This window comes from Bidens hawaiensis, unplaced genomic scaffold (assembly GCF_021521415.1).
Source record: "Bidens hawaiensis isolate Kalapana, Puna unplaced genomic scaffold, B.hawaiensis_p1.1 tig00012557_1, whole genome shotgun sequence".
In the NCBI taxonomy this organism is placed as follows: Eukaryota; Viridiplantae; Streptophyta; class Magnoliopsida; order Asterales; family Asteraceae; genus Bidens; species Bidens hawaiensis.
This window is the reverse complement of record NW_027492029.1, coordinates 557,951-581,866: the sequence shown is the minus strand read 5'-3', so window position 1 is coordinate 581,866 and position 23,916 is coordinate 557,951. Positions and strand designations below refer to the sequence as shown.

General features: G+C 35.6%; 1 protein-coding gene and 1 pseudogene across 1 annotated transcript; one reads left to right on the top strand and one right to left on the bottom strand.

The window, feature by feature from the left end:
- The first annotated feature begins 1,749 nt into the window (after positions 1 to 1,749).
- Positions 1,750 to 8,595, top strand: LOC143541393 (GEM-like protein 1). The gene is made up of 4 exons (XM_077034234.1): positions 1,750 to 2,092; positions 2,643 to 2,744; positions 7,042 to 7,313; positions 8,058 to 8,595. Exons 1-4 carry the CDS (start codon positions 1,756 to 1,758, stop codon positions 8,238 to 8,240), a joined length of 894 nt encoding a protein of 297 aa, XP_076890349.1. The 5' UTR covers positions 1,750 to 1,755; the 3' UTR covers positions 8,241 to 8,595.
- Positions 8,596 to 20,967: 12,372 nt separating this feature from the next.
- LOC143541376 (serine/threonine-protein kinase-like protein At3g51990 pseudogene) lies at positions 20,968 to 22,518 on the bottom strand (annotated as a pseudogene).
- Between the last annotated feature and the right edge of the window lie 1,398 nt (positions 22,519 to 23,916).

The following is a 23,916-nucleotide window of genomic DNA, read 5'->3' as shown; positions in this document are numbered from 1 at the left end:
ATTTATACACTTAGAAAAAGCGGGGGTCGCGGGCCACCCGCCATTAGGAAGTTTCCACCTTGGCGGTGAGTGATCAAAGATGAGTTAGAAACATTCAAACCGAATGGTTGTTAAAAGGAAGTGATTGTTAATGGTTCATAATGTTGATAAATTCTTCATGTTAGTAATGGAAAAACATACGTACGTACATATGCTGTTACAACAAAGGGGGTGGCCACAACAAAGGACTATGATACAGACAACATGATTGTCACCTTTATCAAGTTCTCCTTTAGGATGAGGATTAAAGTTCTATACAGTAATCGATTTTGGGAGAGAGGAGGCACAAGTAATTAATGTTTATGTGATTAAGTTATGATGTTAATCTGATTACTCCCTTATATACACCCAATGTGAACCCCTTTATTAACTGGTAACGTTAATATGGTTTATCAACAATTACCAAATTAATATATAATAAAATATAAATAATTATTTTAATGTATTATAATATAAATGATAACGATGACCATATTAATAAACACATTATATATATTTATTCTTACACATACACCTTTTCATTATATCATAGATATTTATTAAAAAATAAAGAAGAAATAATAAATTATAAAATATAGTTTTATAATTCATATAATAAAAAGTAGTAGAAACTAGAAAATAGAAATGACCCATTACTTGCATGTGCTGACATGATATGTCTTAACAACCGTTTAATAATATATTAGAACCATTTATGCAACAAGTTTAAGAAAGTAGCATCACCCGTTAAATTTCACTCCTACAAACCAAAAATATAGTTTCATATAAAGCATAGGACCATTTTCATAATTTACCATACATGAATTTTTCTTGGCGATGTTAAATCTAATTGACTAAACATATAAGTGAAATGTTAGCTTAAGATACATGTATTCTCCATTTGATAAATCAATCAAATGAAAAAGATAAAGAATTAAAAAATATATATTAAATTGTACCAAGTTTAAGTTATCCTTTTATACATTTTTTCAACTCCAAGAAGCACCAATATCACGATGTGAAAGTATTATAAGGATGTATACCAACATGCATGCTTATATTATGGTAAGTGTGCATTAAAATGATATACAATAAATATACTTTACCGATAGTATATTTTTTGAACGAGCAATCAATAGGAATTTATTAATACTTAGACGTCGACAACTAGCAAGTAGCTAAACCAATTGTACAACAACATGTTTACATTTTCTATCGCAACATTGTTTCACCCAACCCCTCTTCACCAGTTATGTTGAAGTTCTTCAACATATTCGAACCCATAAAAAACTCAAAGTTCTTATCTAACCAGTTATGTTATTAGTGTTCACCGATTTTCTTTCTCACATTCCAAATACACCATACCGTCATTAGACAAATCGCATGAAATACCTTAGCTTCCCGTTTTAGTAACCTACAATGTTTAACCATAAACATTAACATTTCTCTCTTTTCTCTCGCAACCATTTTTTACTATCTCCTGCTCGCATAATTTAAAGAATGGATCGGGAATGCTGTTTACGTCGATTTGTAACGCCATTCCATATTGACTAGAGTTTCTAGAACATACATAGATAGGATAGTTAACCGTTAGATAACGTGACGCCTGATGCTCTACACGTTCCAATCAAATCGAAATCGTTAACCCTTATCAGACGGAAACCAAATAATCAAACAAATTCAACCAAATTTCTTTTCTTTTCATCCGATATTCACTCACATAACATAATATTAATAATGAATCCAAATCAATCAGCTGCTAATAAACCAGACGAATCTCAATCTCAATCTCACTCCACCGACTACGCTCCGTACCCCAAACTCGATCCAAACGACATCGTTCCACCTCCTCCAACTGCCGCCGGTGAGAGCTGGACATCTGTGCCTGTCGGTAATGAACCGCAAACTCCGCCGCCGCCGGTTACCGGTCAACCGGTGTATACGTCCGCCGCCAGGGCATCGGATGCTCCGCCGCAAGTTTCGCACGGTGTTGCCGGAGGTCAGGCAACCACGATGCCTAGTGAGTCTAATCCGTACGTCACACCAGCTCCCGTGCCCACGTCTTCTACGAAGAGTGAGTGTGTTGTTGAATTTATATATATATTTTTGTAATAGATCTGTTTTGTTAGGGTTTGATGCTAAGTGATATGAACATGATACTTATATTGACTGTGTAGGAACCATTAGGTTTAGAAAATTACCTGGTTGATCTATGCACTCAATATCTGTGCTTTAGCATATAGGCGATGTTTACCGATATTTGACCGATTTTATCGATACCAGTTTTTAAGTCTTAATTGTCAATTTTTAGTGTTTAATGTTAGTATATTAAGTCTTAATAATCAGTTCCTACTTGCTACAATTGTTACTGTTTTGTAAGTTGCAATAAGTTAATTTGTTAGTGTTAGAAGAGCATACTGAATTGTTAGTGTTAAATTGCTATATATATATATAAATTCTGCATGATATTAAAATTACCGATATCCCACTACGATAATCAATATCTCAAATATCGGTCTTTGACCGATATCCGATATTTTTCTACATTAACTGCGTCGTGTTTGATTAGATGTTTATTGATCACTTAAAACTGTATTTTGATGTTTACATGTTTGTTAATTTAGAAACGATTGATACGGTGAAGGATGTGCTTGGGAAATGGGGAAAGAAGGCTGCTGATGCAACAAAGAAGGGGCAGGACTATGCTGGAGAAGTCTGGCAACACTGTGAGTTTTACTACTACTTAATTGCTTTTTGATAATTTGCTTTACATATCGTTTGACTCTCTATATATGAAGCATAGTGCGAGTAGTTTTAGTTTGAAATGCATCTTTATAGCTAAGCAGATATTGAAGAACACACACACACACGTATGTATACACACACACACACACATATACACATATAGTCATATATATATATATATCAAAAATTAGTGTCTATCTATTTCATACTGTATATGTTCCTTAAGTGTTTCAAATACATGAAACATAAAATGCATAAAGGTAGGTGGTAACTATGAATCAAATGAATAAGAAAGCGGACAATTGTTTATTGGGATTAAGTTTGCTGTACCATTGTATATCTTAGGTGGCAGTGGATCTAGGATACCTATTAATTAGTGCCCAAGAGAAGTTATGAGGTCTGTGTTTGAGTTTGATTTAGATAAGTATAAAGAGTTATGATAAAGTTAATTGAGAACATGTGTATAGAGGACACTCAACAAGGTGCATGCTAACGAGGTATAAATTTCATTTTGGTTGTATCATAGTTATCAAATGCGATAAGCGCTCGAAAGCGTTGAGGCTGGGTCTAGTGCTCAGGCGATAAGCGCAAAAAAAGCGTCCGATTTTGAAAAAAAAACACACATTATAAAAACAAAAATTTTAACTTAAATAGAACATCTTATGAAGAACACATACATTCATTCTTTAAATAGTTTATAAAACAACCAAAATCCAAAATCCAAAACAAGTAGTACCAAGTACATCATAATAATTAGAAAAACGAAAAACCAAAAAACACAGAAAACCCAAAAACTAAAACAACTCAATCATCATCGGTCGTGTCATCAACTTCCACCATAGTACCTTTGGCTTCCTTCACTTGATCATCAGAATCTTCGTAACTAGGAGGCTTTAGATGTGGCCCGTAGTTTCCAACATCGGAAATCATTTCTTTGAAGCTGTCCATATTGGCTACATTAAACGCAATTCCAGCTCGATAAAAAAAGGCAGCAATGGTTTTCTTGGCCTTTTGATTCTTCATGTAGTCTTTCAACTCTTCTTTTACATCCTCGGGACAATTTTCACAGTCTTTGACATTTATGTCACCTTCGATTTGATGTAGTTTGGCTCTAAAAATACATTCTTTTGTTACCTTTTGGCAGAATTTGCATGTGATGGATTTCTTGTCGTTTTCATTTTGAATGAAATTGTATTTCCAGCCCGGATCCTTTCGGTTGAATTGGGAGGTTGCAACGTCAAATTGTGAAGAAGCCATTTGCTGAAACAAATATTAAAGTTAGATAAGATTATAAGAAACAAAGAACAAAAACTGCAGAGTAAAGAAAGAAATCCGAATTTAGGTTTTTTAAGAAAAAAAGCTAACCTGTAAAATCTTAGTTTATTGATGATTTTGTGTGCTATAATATTGATTGTGGAATCCCTTAAATAGTGGAGTCTTAGACTCCTAGAGAATAGGAACATATTATTAAAGGGAATTTAATACACATGGGGAGGTTTGGGAAAATAAGACCGCGCCTTAAATATTTGCTGCATGCTAATCGCAATTAATGCGCCTGCCGCTTTAATTAAAAGGAGGTAACAAAAGGTAACAAAAGGAGGTATTTTTAGAGCCAAATTACATCAAATCAGAGGTGACAGAAATGTCAAGGACTGTGAAAATTGTCCCGAGGATGTTAAACAAGAGTTGAAAGACAACATGAAGAATCAAAAGGCCAAGAAAACCATTGCTTCCTTTTTTTATCGAGCTGAAATTGCGTTTAATGTAGCCAATATGGACAGCTTCAAAGAAATGATTTTCGTTGTTGAAAACTACGGGCCACATCTAAAGCCTCCTAGTTACGAAGATTCTGATGATCAAATGAAGGAAGCCAAAGGTACTGTGGTGGAAGCTGATGACACGACCGATGATGATTGAGTTGTTTTAGTTTTTGGGTTTTCTGTGTTTTGGTTTTTCGTTTTTCTAATTATTATGATGTACTTGGTACTACTTGTTTTGGATTTTGGTTGTTTTATAAACTATTTGAAGAATGAATGTATGTGTTCTTCATAAGATGTTCTATTTAAGTTAAAAATTTTGTTTTTATAGTGTGCGTTTTTTTTTCAAAATCGGGCGCTTTTTTTCCGCTCATCGCCTGGGCACTAGACCCAGCCTCAACGCTTTCGAGCGCTTATCGCATTTGATAACTATGGTTTTATCAAATGTAAGTTTGGTAAAAACACTTTATACTGGTTTCATCTAAATTGGCTGAATGATAGGATTAATAATATGTAAAGGTTAACTCAAAGTTCAAATCACAGTGGGCGTGATTAGATTTTAAATAAGTTAATATTTTGTCAGTTTCAAACCAACTGTATGGTTTCCATTCATGAAACATCATCTTAAATGTTAAAAAGCCTTCAACTATTTTTTTGCTGCCATAGCATTTGTATAGTTGACTTCTTACAGGAAGATTAACATAATTTAATTAAGAGTGAGACCATTAGTAGGTTTGTATGCAATATCTATACATTTCTAGTAGGTTTCTATCACTGCTACCCGAAATTTATATATAAATAATCTCTTTATATGATTAAATATGTAAATAACCGCTATATAAACAACCTCCTGAGGCACTCATGCACAAAAACTGATCATGTACTTGAGGCACTGCTGATGTGCCCGCCTCGTGCCTCGGGTATGCTTGTTCCCTTAAGTGTGCTTTTTGAAGCCAAGATTATAATGACATGGATCATATATGAAAAACTTGATCTACGCGATTAAGTAGACTATCTAGCATATCTAATAATAACCTTTGTAAGCGGATCAATACTTGGGCCAGTCAATGATCCAAGCTGTTCAATCCATCTGAAACTTTTGATAACTATTTATATTCTTACCATTTCCTTTTATTTTGTTCACTCCTAAGCACGCATCCCAGTACCCCACATATCATTCCCTTCTTTCTTTTAAATTTTTTTCTGTATCGTTTTTTGCAACTATCTTTCAAAAAGTCATCTTGTAACGTCAAAGTTAGTTGTATATTTTTAAATATACTACACCTTTTTGGAAGCACATTTTTGAATCATTGATGGTTATAATGCTGAAATTTATATTTTATTGTCTATATAGCTAGACTAGTTTGCTTCATAATTAAGTTCAAAATTTGACATATTTTTACAAGTTGTCTTCTAAAGTTTCAAGACAAAACTTTTAAAACATGACCTGTTTATAAGGTTATCTTTTGTAATAGTTCATATTTTGAATAGTAAATTTCAAAATATGATGACAAGTTTGTCTTCAAGAAGTTGATTGGTGTGATGATATTGAAATATTTTGAATCATGATCATTTATTGGACCCTCAAGTTTTTTGTAATGCAAGTGGTATTAGTAAAGCCCGACAGGGCCTGCTTTATGCGGATGATTTTAATAACAACATGCTTTATATATGACTTGATTTTAGTAGCATAATTTGTTTGTAGTATCATTTTATTTGAAGTATGACTGGTTCAAGACCTCGACTTTTCTAAAGCGGCTGTGTTGTTACAACGGCATTTAGGAAAACGTATCATTATAACAAATTAGTATATTTGAGAATAGAATTTAAAAATAAATAAAGATATTGTATGTGCCGGCCATCCAAGTGTTGGACGTTTTCTATTAAGGCTACCCAATAAAGATATTGGTTTCTTTGGGTCCTTAATTTTTAAAATATGTTAAAATACCTCATCAAAGGTATTTTTGTGTTTAAATAAAAGTAGAGGGCATCTTCGTCACCTGATTCATGATTTGTAGCTGTTTAGGGTGAATTTGGAATCACTGAGACTAATGACTTAACAAATAAACAGCGCATAGTTTTTGTTTCTGCTGAGGTGTCACATCCTATTAACAAATAAACAAAAAGCTTAGTTGGGAAAAGTGGAAAACTGAACAAGAAATAAGTGAAGGGAGCCATACATTATTACAAACAAGTAAAGGAGACAGGTGCATATGAATAAGAAAATAAAAACAAAGTATTGCAAACACAAATGTCAAATCCAATAATTAGATAGCAGTCAGCATGAGAGTACAAATTTATTGTATCTATTTGTACACACATTATATCAAATATTTATTTGAAGTGTTCTGTTTTCCCTGTGGAGCCTTGAATGAAGAACTTAAATCGAAAAAAAGAAATGGCTGAGACTACATCCTATGATCCCATTATAGCTGTGACATCTGATACATGTTTTAAGTTAGTACTCCATTAACTTGTTAACTTTTATTAAGCTATTTTCATTTATTTCCCTCTTAATCAGTGAAGACTGCACCAAGTATTACTGATGCTGCGGTTGGGAGAATTGCTCAAGGAACCAAAGCTCTAACCGAAGGTGGCTATGAAAAAATCTTTGCAACAACATTTGAGACGGTCCCCGATGAGAAACTTGTGAAATATTATCCCTGCTACCTTTCCACATCTGCGGGTCCCGTCATGGGAATCCTCTACATGTCAACCGCAAAGCTTGCTTTTTCTAGTGACAATCCACTTTCATACAAAGTTGGTGAGGAGACACAATGGAGCTATTATAAGGTCAGCTTTCTTCTTACCATTTATTAAATTAGAGGTGTAAGCAAGTCGAGCTGCTTATGAGATATTTGAGATCAGCTCGTTAAAAGTGTGAATCATGCTGAGATTAAATGAGCTCGAGTCCGAGCTTCTCATATCAAGCTTGACTAGGCTCACGAGTCTAAATGAGGCTGTTATTTGTGGGTGTGTGTAAGATAAGTGTATTAAGTTATGATAAAAATAACTTAATAAAATATTATGTTATAAAAAATAAAATTATAAACATATATAAAAATAGTTATAAGTATGTTTAAATAAAATAATCAAATAGTTAATGAGTCAAGCCTCAGCCTCGTGCATTGGGCTTGACTAGGACCACGAGCTTAAACAGGTCTATTATGTATATAATTTTATTTAATATGTATTTACATAATAATAATAATAATAATAATTCATTAAAATAAGATATAACTGAATAGTTAATATGAAAATTAATGTTATAAATATATATAAAAAATAGTTATAAGTATATGTAAATAAAATAATTAATCAATAAGTGAGTCGACCCCAAGCTGCGAAATTTTAAAACACTACATAATAATCCAAGTATTTTACCGATGCAATTTAGGAGGTATCATGTTTTAAAAACATTTTTGGACCCGTTTGACCTGTTTTATTTTCAGTTAACCTATTTAATCAATTAAAGGTAAAAATAACTAGTTTATAAATAAACAACTAGCCTATTGGACTAAAACCTTGTAATAACAGGTGGTTATCCCGTTGCATCAACTGAAAGCCGTGAATGCTTCGAAAAGCAAAGCCAATCCTGCTGAAAAGTACATCCAGATTATCTCGGTTGATAATCATGAATTCTGGTTCATGGGTTTTGTTAACTATGACAGTGCTGTAAAGAATCTTCAAGGCGCCCTTCAATCACATCATCAAGTGTAACCTCGTTTCTTCATGGTTTCACTCTTATGATATGTGATCATTTACGGCGTGCCAATGTTATAAAAACTTGTGTTTAGGTAAAGATTAGTTTGCAGCAGTCACCGATAATAATAATAAGATAATATACTATGGTCAGAATATCATTCGGTTTTGGTTCTTGCTGCATATATTATGTGTTTACCTACATGTTGGGCACGGTTTAGTGTTTTGTGTGATGATTGGTTCTTTCTTTGTGTTATATGTTACGTTGTCGTGATTTACGGTATGGTTTTATTGTATATTATATTATTATATTATGTGGCAAATGACATTTCGTGTAATTAAAATGTATGGAGATGATCACTTGTTTGGTTTGTCTCTTTTAAGCCTTCTAAGTGAGTTTTTCATATTAAGTTTAACATGTTTTGGAATGAACTGGGCGTCTCATCGAAACAAATTTGATTGGAGTCTAACCCTTTTGTCACATGGTCTGCTAACCATGCTAAAGGTAGTCAACCTCAGTCAGAATCGCATCTAATCGGTGAATTTGAGCCGATTTTGACTTAAAAATAAAGCACAATTTGTATATCTTTAATATTAAATAATAAATATCATTTTTTTTACTAAATGGCTAACAAATTTTAGAATAATTTATAATGTAAAAATGTATTTATCTTATTTATATTGATTTTTATTTATTTTATTATAAATATTAGTAAATTTATGATACTTGACATATATATATAATATCCAAAAATTAATTTTCTTTATATTTACCATATCCGAGTACACCCAACTCCTTAACAGGGCCGGCCGTCTTTGAGGCATGGCAGGGTAGTCGACGGCCACAGACCCGACACCCCGCTAAGCCAGAATTTTTTTTTTTCAAAAAAAAATTATATGTATTTTTATCAAAAACATGTGTATAATCAATGTTTCAACACAATTAGATAACCACTAGCTTGGTCTAATGGTAAAGGGGTATGACATCAAACAAAAGGTTGTGGGTTCTAGTCTTATTTGAGACAATTTTAAGCTTATTTTTATACAAAAGTTTTTCACAACTTAAATCATAATCAAATAAGGCAATTTATAATTAAGTTGTTTAAACCCAACAAAATGTTTCTTTTACTTAAGGCCCAAAAAAAAAGTTCGCCTTGTTGGAATACCGTATGCCCGAGACACATAATTAGGTTAATGTGGCTAGCCGTGTTTGATCCAAGTCGGGTCATACCCAATAACGAGTTAGACACACACCAATTATGTATTTGTTAAGATAAGATCTATAAGACAAATACAGAACACGACACATTCAGAAAAACGGGTTTCTGAATAATTACTTGAAAGTGTTAAATAAATTAATTGGTTAATTTATTTATTCAAATAATTATTATTGGAATGATTATTTAACTATGTGTTCTTTTGTAAAATGGTTTATAAAAGATGGGGTGTTTATATATTTATTTTATACTTTATAAAATAAATAAAATAAAAAAAAAAATATATATATATATATAATAATTGGGGCCGGTTTTGGGTGGGCCCCACACCCCATGTCTTGGTCAATATTTTGTCATGAAAAGGTTGAGTGTGAACTTAACCAAAAACCTAACACCATGTTGGATGATGGTGTGTAATGATAAAAGATCAAGATCAAGATACATTATAACAACACTTTCAAGTAAACAAAAAAAACACAACACTCTTTTTCTTTCTTCTTGTTTACGGCCAAGGAAGAAAAGAAGGCTCGGGTCTCGGTTTTTCGTGTTCAAACTTCCTAACATAGCTCGGTGTGTGTTGGAGGCTCGGGGTACATTCCGTTTGAGGATTTTCCCTTTGAAAGTCTAGCATCAACATCATCATCTTCTTCAACCACCAACTAAACTCTTAAAGGGTTAAGAATGTAAGTGTTTACAAGCTTTGATAGTTTAGCTTTTCCGTATCATTTGATCCTTGTTTCGGGTTTCTAGTAAATAGATTATTGGTAATCTTATAACATGAATAAATTAGGTTGTTCATGTACACATTTTATAAACTTGTAACATATATATAAACATGGATACATATGTTTAGTTTGTAAACATCACGCTTCCGCCTTAATTGTGACTAGTTAAATGGTTAACTAAGTTTATAAATTCCATAGAAACCCAACAAATGGCATCAAGAGCCGGGATACGGGAAACTAAGCTTCGGGTTCTCGGTTTTATATTTTTTCCCCTTGAAAGATTTTATACAAAAATTAACATGCATGATTTTTTTTTGTATTTAATCTTGTTATTGTTTTTGGCTTTGTTCAAAAAAAAAAAAAAAATAAAAAAAATTTAAAACCGAGTAAATGGGCCGAAGCCCAATTCGGGTGAATTTGGGCCGAAGCCCACTTTAATATGGTTATTGGGCTAACCGGAAATTAAAGGGAAAAGCTATATGGGCCGAAGCCCATTTTTGGTTAAATGGGCCGAGCCCATGAGTTTTTTAATTGGGCCGAGCCCATGAGTTTTTTAATTGGGCCGAAGCCCATGTGTTTTGCACATGTGGGCCGAAGCCCATAATCTAGTTATTGGGTCAAGCCCAAATGGGTTGGGCTAGGCCCGATAAAGTCAAGGGGTTTTGGAACGGGTTCCTAAAACATAACGGGTTATGTTTGTTAAAACTAGACCGAGCCGTAGACCAAAGTGGATGTTTGTTTGTGGTTGATGTTGTGATTGTTGTTAATTATTCAAAGTTTTGGTTTGTAATAATTAATTAGGGGCTATTTTGTAATTATTTATTCATATGGGTATGTAATAAATAGTTTATTTGTAATATCTTTATTTTATAGAAATATGTATTAGGACATTTGTTTTTGTAAAATAAAGAAGATTGCAAAATTGGAAGTTTGGGCCTAATTGGGCCGGATATGGTGATAATGGGTCTCACAAGCCCATTAAAGGGATTCAAGCCCAAAAGGACCTAAGCCCACCAATTGAGCCCAAATGGAAGCTTATGGAAGCTAAGGCCCAAGTTCAAGCCCAATGGATCACAACGGGGTTGAAGAAGATGCTCGAAGCATTTGGATGCGGGATCGAGTGAGAGCTACAACATCCATGTGTCATGTGTCCCTTAGGATTGGACCTAAGACACACACTTGTTTCGGCTAACAAGTGTGGTCTAACTTAGTGGCTCGTGTCTAGTATAATTGTGTATGCTTGTTAATTGATTGTTTGATTGTGTGGTTGTTAGATATTAGGATATCAACTTCGTCACATAGAATTAATTAACAAAGCATTAAATGGGTTCTAATAATTATCGGTAATTACGTGACACATAGTTTAATAAAATGGATTTATTAACTAGCCGTCTCACGCCCATAATAAAATGGTTTTATTATAAATTAGAATTTTGAAAATGGTTTCAAAATATCATGTTACTAAATGCATGTTAGAACATGATTTAAAGTTTTACAACTAGAATTATTAAAACTAAAAATCCCTTTTAAAATTAAGGATAATAAGTTAAACACCATCCTTTTGTATAACGCTTAAAATATTAGTAAGCTCTTAGTGGGAAAAAGGTCACCTAACCGCGTAAGAGTAAATTAATATGTTAAGGTAATATTGGCATATAAATGGGAAAAAGGTCACCTAACCGTTTGTATGTTAATATTACAAGTTGATACAAGTAGGACGACTTAAATTAGAACCATGTGAAGAGGGTCACCCAAACATGGGGTCTAATAGGTGTTGATGGGATAAACATGCCGACACGAAATATGATTTCGAACCGGTCCCATAAACTCTAGAAGTTGCAAAAGGGTTTGCAATTGTTATGAATAACTACCTTGATAAATCGACAATGGGAAAAAGGTCACCTAACCGGAGTCGGGTTTATCGTTGGATTCTAGATTTTAATTATTAATTATATTTGGTATATATATAAAAGGGTATTAATAATTAAAAAGGTAAAACACTAAAATGAACTTAATTAAAATTCTGCAGATGGCCGCACACGTCGACGACAACATAATCCCTAACGTCCAAAATGTCTCTCTCCGATCTATTCTCGCTAAAGACCGTCTTAACCACAATAACTTTTCGGATTGGTTCCGAAATTTAAGGATTGTTCTAAAACAAGAAAAATTATATCATGTTTTGGAAACACCTATCCCCGAAGAACCGGAAGAGGGAAGTGAGGTCGAATATATGAATTGGGTCAAACTTACGGAAGATTCCATTCAAGTGTCATGTCTCATGTTGGCGACTATGGTTCCCGAAATCCAAAAGGATTTCGAAAACCATAATGCGTACGACATGATTACTCAACTTAAGGAAATGTTCCTTAAGCAATCAAGAGTTGAAAGGTTCGAAACGGTTCGAGCCTTGCATGCATGTAGAATGGATGATAATCAACCAGTTTCAACTTATGTACTTAAGATGAAAAGTTACATTGATCGCCTCGCCAAGCTCAATTGTCCCATCTCAAAAGAGTTAGCAACGGATTTGATCCTTAACTCTTTGTCGAAAAGGTTCGACACTTTCGTGTTAAATTATAACATGAACGGGTGGGACAAAACCATTGGAGAACTTCACTCAATGCTTAAAACAGCCGAGGCGAGCATGGGCAAAAGGGTTTTACCCATGTTTGCGATCAATGAAGGTAGATCCAAGAATCGGTCTCAACCCAATCCTAAGGCTAAGGTAGCAAAAAGAAAGGGTCCCCCTGTGCATCTTAAGGGTAAGGGCAAATCACCGGTTATGGCAAAGAAACAAAAGGTTATGGAACCGAAGGGTCATAAGGATGATCCTTGTTTTGGTTGTGGGGAGACCGGACACTGGAAACGCAATTGTCCGGTCTACCTAAAAGAGCTAAAAGACAAGAGGAATGTGGCGCATACCTCGGGTAATGTCTTTATGATTAATGTTGAGCTAAATCTTATTTCTTCTAACACATGGGTATTGGATACCGGATGTGGAACTCATATTTGCAATTGGTTGCAGGGGTTCAAAAGGAATGAAGACTTAAAGAAGGGCGAAGTGAATCTTTTCATGGGCAACGGTGCAAGGGTGCACGTGGTCGCTAGAGGAGACTTCACTTTATCGCTTCCAAGTGGTTTGGAAGTTGTTTTGAAAAATGTTTTGTATGCTCCTAGTTTGACTAGGAACATTATTTCTGTGCACCTTCTTAGACAATGTAACTTTGACTTTAAATTTGTAAGATCAGAAATGCATGTCTCATCTAATGGTATCTTTTATTTTAAAGCTGTACCAAACAACGGTATTTATGAATTGGTTCATGATAATACCTCAAATAGCTCATTATATCAAACTTCTACTAAAAGACTCAAAAAGGATTTGAGTGATTCCTACATTTGGCATTGTCGCCTTGGACACATAAACAAGAATCGTATAAATACTCTCCAAAAGAAAGGTCTTTTGAAAACAAACGAGTTAGGTTCGTTTGATGAGTGTGAATCTTGTATTCAAGGCAAGATGACCAAAGAGCCTTTCAAAGGTACAAATGAAAGGGCTAAGGATTTGTTAGGTATCATACATACGGATGTATGCGGACCTTTCAAGCCAGCTAGTAGGAATAGTGAAAGGTACTTCATTACCTTTACCGACGATTTTAGTCGATATGGGTATGTGTATCTAATGAAACACAAACATGAAGCCTTTGAAATATTCAAGGAATTTCAAAATGAAGTACAAAATCAGCTCGACCGAACAATCAAGGTACTCCGCTCCGATAGAGGAGGCGAGTACCTAAGTGATGCTTTTCAAAGTCATCTTAGAGATTGTGGAATTATTTCACAGCTCACTCCTCCTGGAACTCCTCAACATAACGGAGTATCCGAGAGGAGGAATCGAACACTGTTGGACATGGTTCGATCAATGATGGCACGAAGCTCACTACCGCCGTCATTTTGGGGATATGCGCTACTTACAGCGGCTCGTATTTTGAATATGGCCCCGACCAAAAAGGTGGATCGAATACCCTATGAAGTGTGGCATGGAAAGGTTCCATCTTTTTCATATTTAAGGGTATGGGGATGCATAGTTTATGTTAAACGTGACACCCCAAATAAGCTTGAGGCTCGATCCATCAGGTGTATCTTCATAGGATACCCAAAGGATGATATAGGATATATATTCTATGATCCTAGTGAACAAAAAGTGTTTGTTTCACGCAAAGGATACTTCTTAGAAACTAGGTTCCTTATGGAAGGACCTAGTGAAAAGAAAGTGGAACTTGAAGAGGTTCAAGAATCACTTGATGATACACAGTTGGTCGATACTAGCTTTCAACACGAGGATGTTGAAGATGATCAAATGGTTGATCATACACACGTTGCTCGCAGATCTAGTAGGATTAGTCGACCTCCCAAGAAATATGGATTTCTCGTGGATGATTGCTACTTGGTCGATTCGGATGAACCGATCTCCTACAAAGATGCTATGTCACAACCTGATTGTGACAAGTGGCTTGAAGCCATGAGCGCCGAGATGCAATCCATGCACGATAACCAAGTTTGGGAATTGGTTGATCGTCCACTTAACTCCAAACTGGTTGGATGTAAGTGGGTCTTCAAGAAGAAGACCGATATGCATGGAAATTTAGAAACTTACAAAGCACGACTTGTAGCAAAAGGTTTCACGCAAACTCAAGGGATTGATTATGATGAAACATTCTCGCCGGTCGCGATGCTTAAGTCGATCAGGATATTATTTGCCATTGCAGCTCATTTTGATTATGAGATATGGCAAATGGATGTCAAGACCGCTTTTCTTAATGGATATCTTGAGGAAGATGTCCATATGGTTCAGCCTGAAGGTTTTGTTGATCCATCTAATCCTGATAAAGTTTGTAAGTTAAGGAAATCAATCTACGGGTTGAAACAAGCATCACGGATGTGGAATCATCGTTTTAATGAAGAAATCAAAGCGTTTGGTTTCGTCCAAAACGGTGATGAGGCGTGTGTGTATAAATGGGCTAGTGGGAGTATAATCATTTTCCTTATTTTGTATGTCGATGATATACTTTTATTTGGAAATGATATACCAAGTATGGAAAACGTTAAAGCGTGGTTAAGTAGTCGTTTCTCAATTAAGGATCTTGGAGAAGCGACATATATCTTGGGAATAAAGGTCTATAGGGATAGACAAAGGAAATTGATCGGACTCAATCAAAGTGCGTACATTGATAAAATCCTGAAAAGGTTCAGGATGGAAAACTCTAAGAAAGGTTTGGTACCTATTCCTAGAGGAACCGTGTTAAGCTCATCCCAAAGTCCTAGCTCTAAGGAAGAGCAGGATAGGATGAAGCATGTTCCTTATGCTTCGGCAATAGGATCTATTATGTATGCAATGATGTGCACCAGACCGGACGTCTCGTATGCTTTAAGCATAACGAGTAGATACCAGCACAACCCAGGTGACAGTCATTGGATGGCTGTCAAGAATATATTAAAATACCTTAGAAGGACTAAGGATATGTTTTTAATATATGGGTCTGGTGAGGAGGAACTCGTCGTAAAGGGTTACGTGGATGCGAGTTTTCAAACTGACCGAGATGATTCTCGGTCACAGTCGGGATATGTCTTCATTTTGAATGGAGGCGCTGTCTCTTGGAAGAGTTCGAAGCAGGATGTTGTCGCGTTATCCACTACAGAATCTGAGTACATCGCCGCTTCAATGGCAGCCCAAGAGGCTGCATGGATGAAAAAGTTCATCATGGATCTAGGGATTATCTCTACCATTCAGGAGCCCCTAGAAATATTCTGTGACAATGAAGGTGCTATTGCACAGATCAAGGAGCCTCGTGCTCATCAGAAAACGAGGCACATTGAGCGCAGATTCAACTACATAAGGGATGAAGTTGAAAAGAGAAAGATATGTATTCATAAAGTTCATACCGATCAAAATATTGCGGACCCACTCACGAAGCTCCTCGATAGGCCAAAGCATGAGGGTCATGTTTGTGCATTAGGACTTCGGTATTCTAGTGAGTGGATTTAATCTGTGTTTAGTGTTTGTATAAGAACGAATGTAATGGGTATCTCATGAAAATTAATTATGTTTAATTAATCAATGAGTTATGTTCTATATTTGCATGTTTAATCCATGAATAACTTATGTTGTTCTAAACGTCCGTAGTCGATCATGCTTGTGGGAACAAGTATGAAGGTAAGACTATTATGAACCCGGATTGGTTGATATTCATGTGATGAATATAAGGCATAGGTTTGCCACCAAGGTTCATAAATATTTGTGGGATACAAATATTGGACATGATCCGCTATCAAGGATCACTGCATGGAGTTAGTGCAACTGATCATAAGTAATCCTTGAGTAAAGGCGAGTATCATTGTGTCCTTTGACCTGAGATGCATATTGGATCCTGTTTTTCATCAAGTCTGATAACTTGACTCTCTTCTTTGTTTTTCGGTAACACGATGACGTAAAAGAAAGAGCTCAAATATCATACGAGATGTCAACAAGGATGTATGCAGTCAAGATGGGATTTGTTCCTCTTATGTGTTGAGAGTTTAGATGTCTAAGGCCTGTTAAGTTAAATCAATGAGAGAATGATCAATCTGTGTCTCTTCGATTTGACAGGACATCTAGTAATAAAGGGATGTAATGATAAGACTTACCTATATCATATCAAGTATGGACTTGAAGGGGATGATGTTATTGAATGGCACTTAGTCAAACACACTAGGGGTGGTGACCTGTTGTTAGGCGGTATTCACCATTAGCATTAACTTCCTATGAGTCTCGTGCAAGTGGGAGATTGTTGGAATACCGTATGCCCGAGACACATAATTAGGTTAATGTGGCTAGCCGTGTTTGATCCAAGTCGGGTCATACCCAATAACGAGTTAGACACACACCAATTATGTATTTGTTAAGATAAGATCTATAAGACAAATACAGAACACGACACATTCAGAAAAACGGGTTTCTGAATAATTACTTGAAAGTGTTAAATAAATTAATTGGTTAATTTATTTATTCAAATAATTATTATTGGAATGATTATTTAACTATGTGTTCTTTTGTAAAATGGTTTATAAAAGATGGGGTGTTTATATATTTATTTTATACTTTATAAAATAAATAAAATAAAAAAAAAAATATATATATATATATAATAATTGGGGCCGGTTTTGGGTGGGCCCCACACCCCATGTCTTGGTCAATATTTTGTCATGAAAAGGTTGAGTGTGAACTTAACCAAAAACCTAACACCATGTTGGATGATGGTGTGTAATGATAAAAGATCAAGATCAAGATACATTATAACAACACTTTCAAGTAAACAAAAAAAACACAACACTCTTTTTCTTTCTTCTTGTTTACGGCCAAGGAAGAAAAGAAGGCTCGGGTCTCGGTTTTTCGTGTTCAAACTTCCTAACATAGCTCGGTGTGTGTTGGAGGCTCGGGGTACATTCCGTTTGAGGATTTTCCCTTTGAAAGTCTAGCATCAACATCATCATCTTCTTCAACCACCAACTAAACTCTTAAAGGGTTAAGAATGTAAGTGTTTACAAGCTTTGATAGTTTAGCTTTTCCGTATCATTTGATCCTTGTTTCGGGTTTCTAGTAAATAGATTATTGGTAATCTTATAACATGAATAAATTAGGTTGTTCATGTACACATTTTATAAACTTGTAACATATATATAAACATGGATACATATGTTTAGTTTGTAAACATCACGCTTCCGCCTTAATTGTGACTAGTTAAATGGTTAACTAAGTTTATAAATTCCATAGAAACCCAACACGCCTTTGGCCCAAATTTTTTTTCGTCTTTTCGAAGCCGGCCCTGCTCCCTAATCGGCCGTCTGGGTCCGCCTAGCGACTTTTGCAACATTGATTTCTAGCAACGTGGCTTCATTATCACATGGGATAGATCTTGGTTTTTTGTTACAATGGAATCTCATTAAATTCGGTTACCATTTTCTGATATTTGAATTCATTTGAATAGCAAAGACCACACTCACTACAAGAAAATAGGCTCATATATGCAAATCCTGATTGAAAAAAACACATTTTTATAACAAAAACTCCCATGATAATGTGTCAAAGTGAGTGTGTGCTCTAATTATTTCTTTGGATTGGTTCAATTTTATCAGTTAATATACTGTGGGGTCTTTTACATGCTATTTTTAAATCTTTAAATGTAGTTTTTTTAGTTTGTCAATCTTACAGTTTAGCATGTATTTAAGCTCAAATTCTCAAAACGACCAGAAACTAAACTAACATTAACATATAATAATAATAATCTGAAAAAGATAGTCAAACTATAGCAACAGTCTTCAATGGGAATCTTGAGTTCACTTAACTGTTACGATAGCATGTGGACCTCGAGCTTCAAACATTTGGCATACCCTATATCTGGGTTACCTCAATCTTATGTAAGTTTGTGATATTGCACCTTTTATTATATATATTAGAAAGAATTCTTTTGGATTTTAATATGTCAAATGATTATATATTTCTAAAACTATGTTATTGACTGTTTGTTTTTTTTTAAATACACACGCATATATAGATGCATTTGTGTACAAAATTTTACACGTTACTTAAATTTTCAAAAGAAATTAGCTGAAATTAAAGAGTAAAGGCATTTTGTCTTGAATAGCAAAGAAGGTGGATTGGGTCTCTGGTAACTAAAAGATATTAATCTCAAATCTCCTAGCTAAGTGGTGGAGGTATAAAACGGAACCGGAGAAATTATGGAGAAGGGTTGTAACCGGTTTCACTTCAACGTTCGTAGTATTAAACCAATTCCTTGTAAATCTCTTCTAACGGGTGTACGGAAAAAAAAAAGTAAAACTGATTATGAGCTCCGTGGTTTTAAAATTTTGTTTAATCCGCTGATGGCTGGAGAGGCAGGGATGCCAGGGAATGATAATGAAATTTATTTTGGTTGGACATGTCGATAGGAGATTCCCCTTTGTGCTTTTCTAGTTGTTTTTCTAATATGTATTTATAAATTTGTCGTGATTATCAACATAATATTGGTATCAAAATTAACACATGTTTGACATACAGCAAGTTTCAAATAATAAAAAAAATTCAATAAATGTATACACATTGTTAATTAGAAATGAAAGAGAGACATCTTATATAATTTGTTATGTGCAGCTTCCCGTGCATTTATGCATAACCAGCAACCCCGTGTTCTTTTAGCAGTTTCTCTTTCAGTGCATGCCGGTTGTTGGATAGTGCTAGAAGTAACATGTGTTCTAACTTCTAAATGTAAGGCTATATAATAGTCGGGTCCTATTTTATTTGATATGCAGAAAATAAATATCAATTATTTCTTCATGCGAGTATACCCCTATTTTATGTGATATTGAATATTAATTGAGTCAACTTTCCATGTTATCTTTTGGTTCATCTCTAATTTCCGAGTATCAAAATTGGACCATATTAAATGGTATCAGAGTAGGTTCATAGTCACTCAGTTATGGACCTTTGTGATCACCTATGGCGGACGGATGACCGGATGTGTTGTTGAGGGGGGGTTAAGCCCCACACTCAAAGTCAAATAACTAATAGTAATATCTTAATTTTCATAACTAGCCCCCCCCCCCCCCCCCCTCTCAATTTATGCATGGCCCATTAAAACCCTTTAGTTACCAAACCCAATCCAATACGAACTTGAAATTTCTGGTCTATTCCATTCAAACACTCGTTGTATCTACTCACAATTACTAAATTTGTAACACGGTAGATTCTATATGAATTTTATGTATGAATTTTAATTGCTCTAATATCAATTATCTATTCATATTTGTACATTTCTACGAGACCATGAGAACTCACGCGTAATCCAAATTTGTGAGGGTTGTGAGCTCGGTACCACTATTGTTTTCTGTAAACTAACATACTCCTTAATTGAAAACCATCCCTTTGGTTCTGCTTCTTCGGTACACCATCTAACCGGCCCAAACTTAAGTTCAACTAAAATATTAATTATTGCGGTTTTGGTTTTCACATATAAAACAACTTAAAGTCATTTTACATTTCTACAATTTGGTGGTTTTTTACCTGACCAGTTGACCCCTTACGACATGACACTATTTAACCTAACCAATTTTTTGCCCCCACTGACGGAAAATCCAGGATCTGCCACTTGTGATCACACATTTCAATCCATACAATTGAAGCTCTAAGCTTCGGGCCCTCTTTAGCCTACACTCTCCCCAACGACCACCATAACCGAAACACACCGCCACCCTTTCTGCTGCCAGCACCACCTAAACGAGCCCCAATACAGGCACCATAGCATGCTCTGCGAACACCACACGTTGAAGTATGTTGCGAAATCAAACGACGACAAAAAATGACATCAATCAAAGTGGTAGACGAGAATCCGAGTGGTGACCACCGTGAGACATTGCTACAACTTGTCCGTAGAGAATTCACCCATGTCGTTTTCGGAGTCCTAACCTTGTGAATAAGGTTCCAATAAGCATGAACATTTGTCATGTACTCATGTGCAATTTACTCCATATTCACATTTCTTTGATAGTTTATATTTAGTTCATGTAGTAGTTACTTCACCGAGTCACGCTAGTCGAGTGGGTTAGTGTTAGAAGTAGTAGTTACTTCACCTGGTCCTATTTAATATATAGAATATGTATACTAATAGTCTACTCCATCTTATCTTCTGGTCACTTCTAATTTCTTTCTCTCAAAATGGACCATATCATAATTAATAACTATATCCTAACTATCAAAATCAACACAACAAAAGCAATCTTTTTGTAGATGTTTGGATAAAATTGTGATTTTACAATATACAAAAAATCATATATCACTAAACCCTCAATCATATCAACTAAATCTCACTAGTAACTTGGATGATTCCAATTCTCGAACATTTGGATTCCTAATCATCTGTAACACAATCCCACCGTATCTCTTGTGGGTCTCTCGTAACTCCCCTGTTGACTTTGACCTACTCATCATCCCTCTCAATCCTAACCCTCCACGTTTCCGCCCATCTGACGGTCCACATTTAATATCCTCCACAAACCCAATCGATTTCGATCTCCCCACACCACCACAACCGTCCGATTCACCCTTTAATTGCACGCTAGTCGTACCGGATACTTTAACCAGCGGCTCGTACTGAACCAACGGCGGCGTTACTCTCACGCGCCGCCGTACTCGCCCTAAACTATTCCAATTCCACACCTGAGACGTAATCCTTTTACTCGCGGCGACCAAACACTGCACCACCTCCGCCATCTCCGGCCGTTTCGCCGCCGTGGATTTCACACACCTCGCCGCCAACACCGCCAGCATCCTCACGGCGGAATCCTCCGACGAAACGTCAATAACCGGATAGAATATCTCACCGTACTCGCCGGATCTAATCAACGGTAACGCCCAGTCCACCACCGACGGCGGACTGTACCGTAAATCAATCGCATTCCTACAGGAAAATATCTCAAGTAATAATATTCCAAAACTGAACACGTCACTCTTCGCGGTTAAATCACCCGGCGCAAGGTAGCACGGATCCAGGTAACCTAACGTACCAGCCGGAGGCGTGCATTGCACCTTCACGTCCTCCACGTGTCCTCTCAACGCCAGTCCGAAATCGCCTAGACGAGCGTTGTACTTTCCGTCAAACAGAATGTTAGAAGATTTTATGTCTCGGTGTATCACTGGTGGATTAGAGGAATGTAAATGACATACCGCTTTAGCTACCTGGATAGCTATCCGTACACGTCTCGCTAAACCTAACGTTCTCGTATCGGTTTTATGTAACAAATCGTATAACGAACCGTTCGGCATGTACTCCACCACAATCAGCTTCCTTCCGTCAACCGGATCGGATCCAAAACCTAGCAAATTCACTAACCTAGGGTTTCGAACTCGTAACAGTGTCTCGATCTCGTTCTCAGCCGGACTAGCGTAATGTGATCCGTTACTGTTACGGTCCGGTGAATGACTCGCCGTCGTTCGTTTCACGGCGGCGACGGCGCCGTCGTTGAGTACGGCTCTGTACACGGAGCCGTGGCTTCCTTTACCAAGGAAGTTATTATTTGAAAACTGTTTAGTGGCGGCTTCGAGATCTGCGAAGCTGAATTTTGTGATCTTAAAGAGCTTGTTATGTGGATTGGATAGTGATGATTTCTTGGATAAGCTATAAGTGTCGCATGTTTTAATGGCGGATTCGGCGTTACATGATGAAAGGTAACCCATTAACTCTATACTTGATTGAATTTTAATTTCAAGTTGAAGTAGCTAGCTAGTTAATAATAATGCATAGTTCATGATAAATGGAATCATGAAGTGATTAATGGTGGAGGTGGAGGTGGAGGTGGAGGTGGTGGTGAGTGGTTGGGCTGTAAAGTTAAGTAAAGTAATGGAATGGAGGTTGAGGTATAAAAATGTAAAGGGGTTTAGGGGTTTGAAAGAGAAGGGAGGGAAAGAAAGAACATATTGGGAGGGTTTATCAAGTATAAATATGATTTGTTTTTTATAAAGTTATACTATTTGTTGTCAATAATAAAATAAACTATACAAGTCATCTTTTTCTTTTTTGGCTTTAGAAAAGCAATATGAGATTCTTTCATTTTATTCTTGCTTTTACTTTTCTTTTCTTTATTGATAGTTTCTTTTCTTTATTGATATTTGATTAGGATTGACACATAAGGCTGAGGTAAGGCTAGGTGTAGTGGGACGTTAATTTGGGCGACAAATTGGAGGAACACCGCCCCCCGGCAATATTGGGGTGAAAAGGGACGGGGGCGGTAACTATTTCTCGCCCTGCATGTTTGTCGTGTTGTGTTGTTTTTATTATTATATATATTTGTGTGTAAGAGATATGTATATGTATATATATATATATATATTATTATATTATTATTGTAGCCCCTACACCATTACACCCTAAAAACAAATTCTCACCCCTTGCTGACTGGACGCCACACGGCGCAAAACGCCCCAATTTGTAGCCCCTCCACTACGCATAGCCTAAGAAACTAATGTATTTAAAAAAAATTATTTATGAAAAAGTTATTGGCTTTAAGACAAAATTGTAAGTCCAAGTGTAGTCAAAACTATACAACCCGAAGCATTTTACGTTATATGACACCCAATCAGCATTTCAAAGTTTTCTAAAAAATAAGTGTAGTAAAAAATGCTCACAACTCTTCTACAGTTATTGTTTTATTCCACCCCCTCCACACATTGTGTACACAACGGCGGCCACAAATTTGAAGACCAAATCAGGGGGTGCCCCGATGTTTTGACCCAAAACACCGGCTACAATTAAGCCATTACGGATGGTCTAAAAGAATACATGAAAATGTCAATAAAGAAATTTTTTTATATATTCAAGTTATCAAATTTGTTTAAGATTGATGTACTTTTAGGTTTTTTTTACGTAAATTGGTCAAATTTTGATAAAATAACTTTTGACATTTTTGCAAAAGATAAAAGTTTATATAATTTTTATTTTGAAAAATAATAAAAAGTATGTGAACTACACACTTTAATATACAAAAGTCAGATTAGTGGTTTGTGTAATTTTTTTTAAGTTGTGGAACTTTAACATGTAAAAGTTAAGTTGTTGCCTGGAACTTGTAATAAAAAAGTAAATGATATATCAGTTATACTTATGAGTTAACAAGAAAATACGTTCGAAATATATATGTCCATTTTAGAGATAGACATCTCATTCCCCA

What these genes read in the sequence shown, in the direction of transcription:
- LOC143541393 (XM_077034234.1), top strand. Translation starts at nt 1,756, where the DNA reads ATGAATCCAAATCAATCAGCTGCTAATAAACCAGACGAATCTCAATCT. An exon ending in TGGAGAAGTCTGGCAACACT is followed by an intron (nt 2,745 to 7,041) that starts GTGAGTTTTACT and finishes CCTCTTAATCAG; the next exon opens with TGAAGACTGCACCAAGTATT. An exon ending in CACAATGGAGCTATTATAAG is followed by an intron (nt 7,314 to 8,057) that starts GTCAGCTTTCTT and finishes TTGTAATAACAG; the next exon opens with GTGGTTATCCCGTTGCATCA.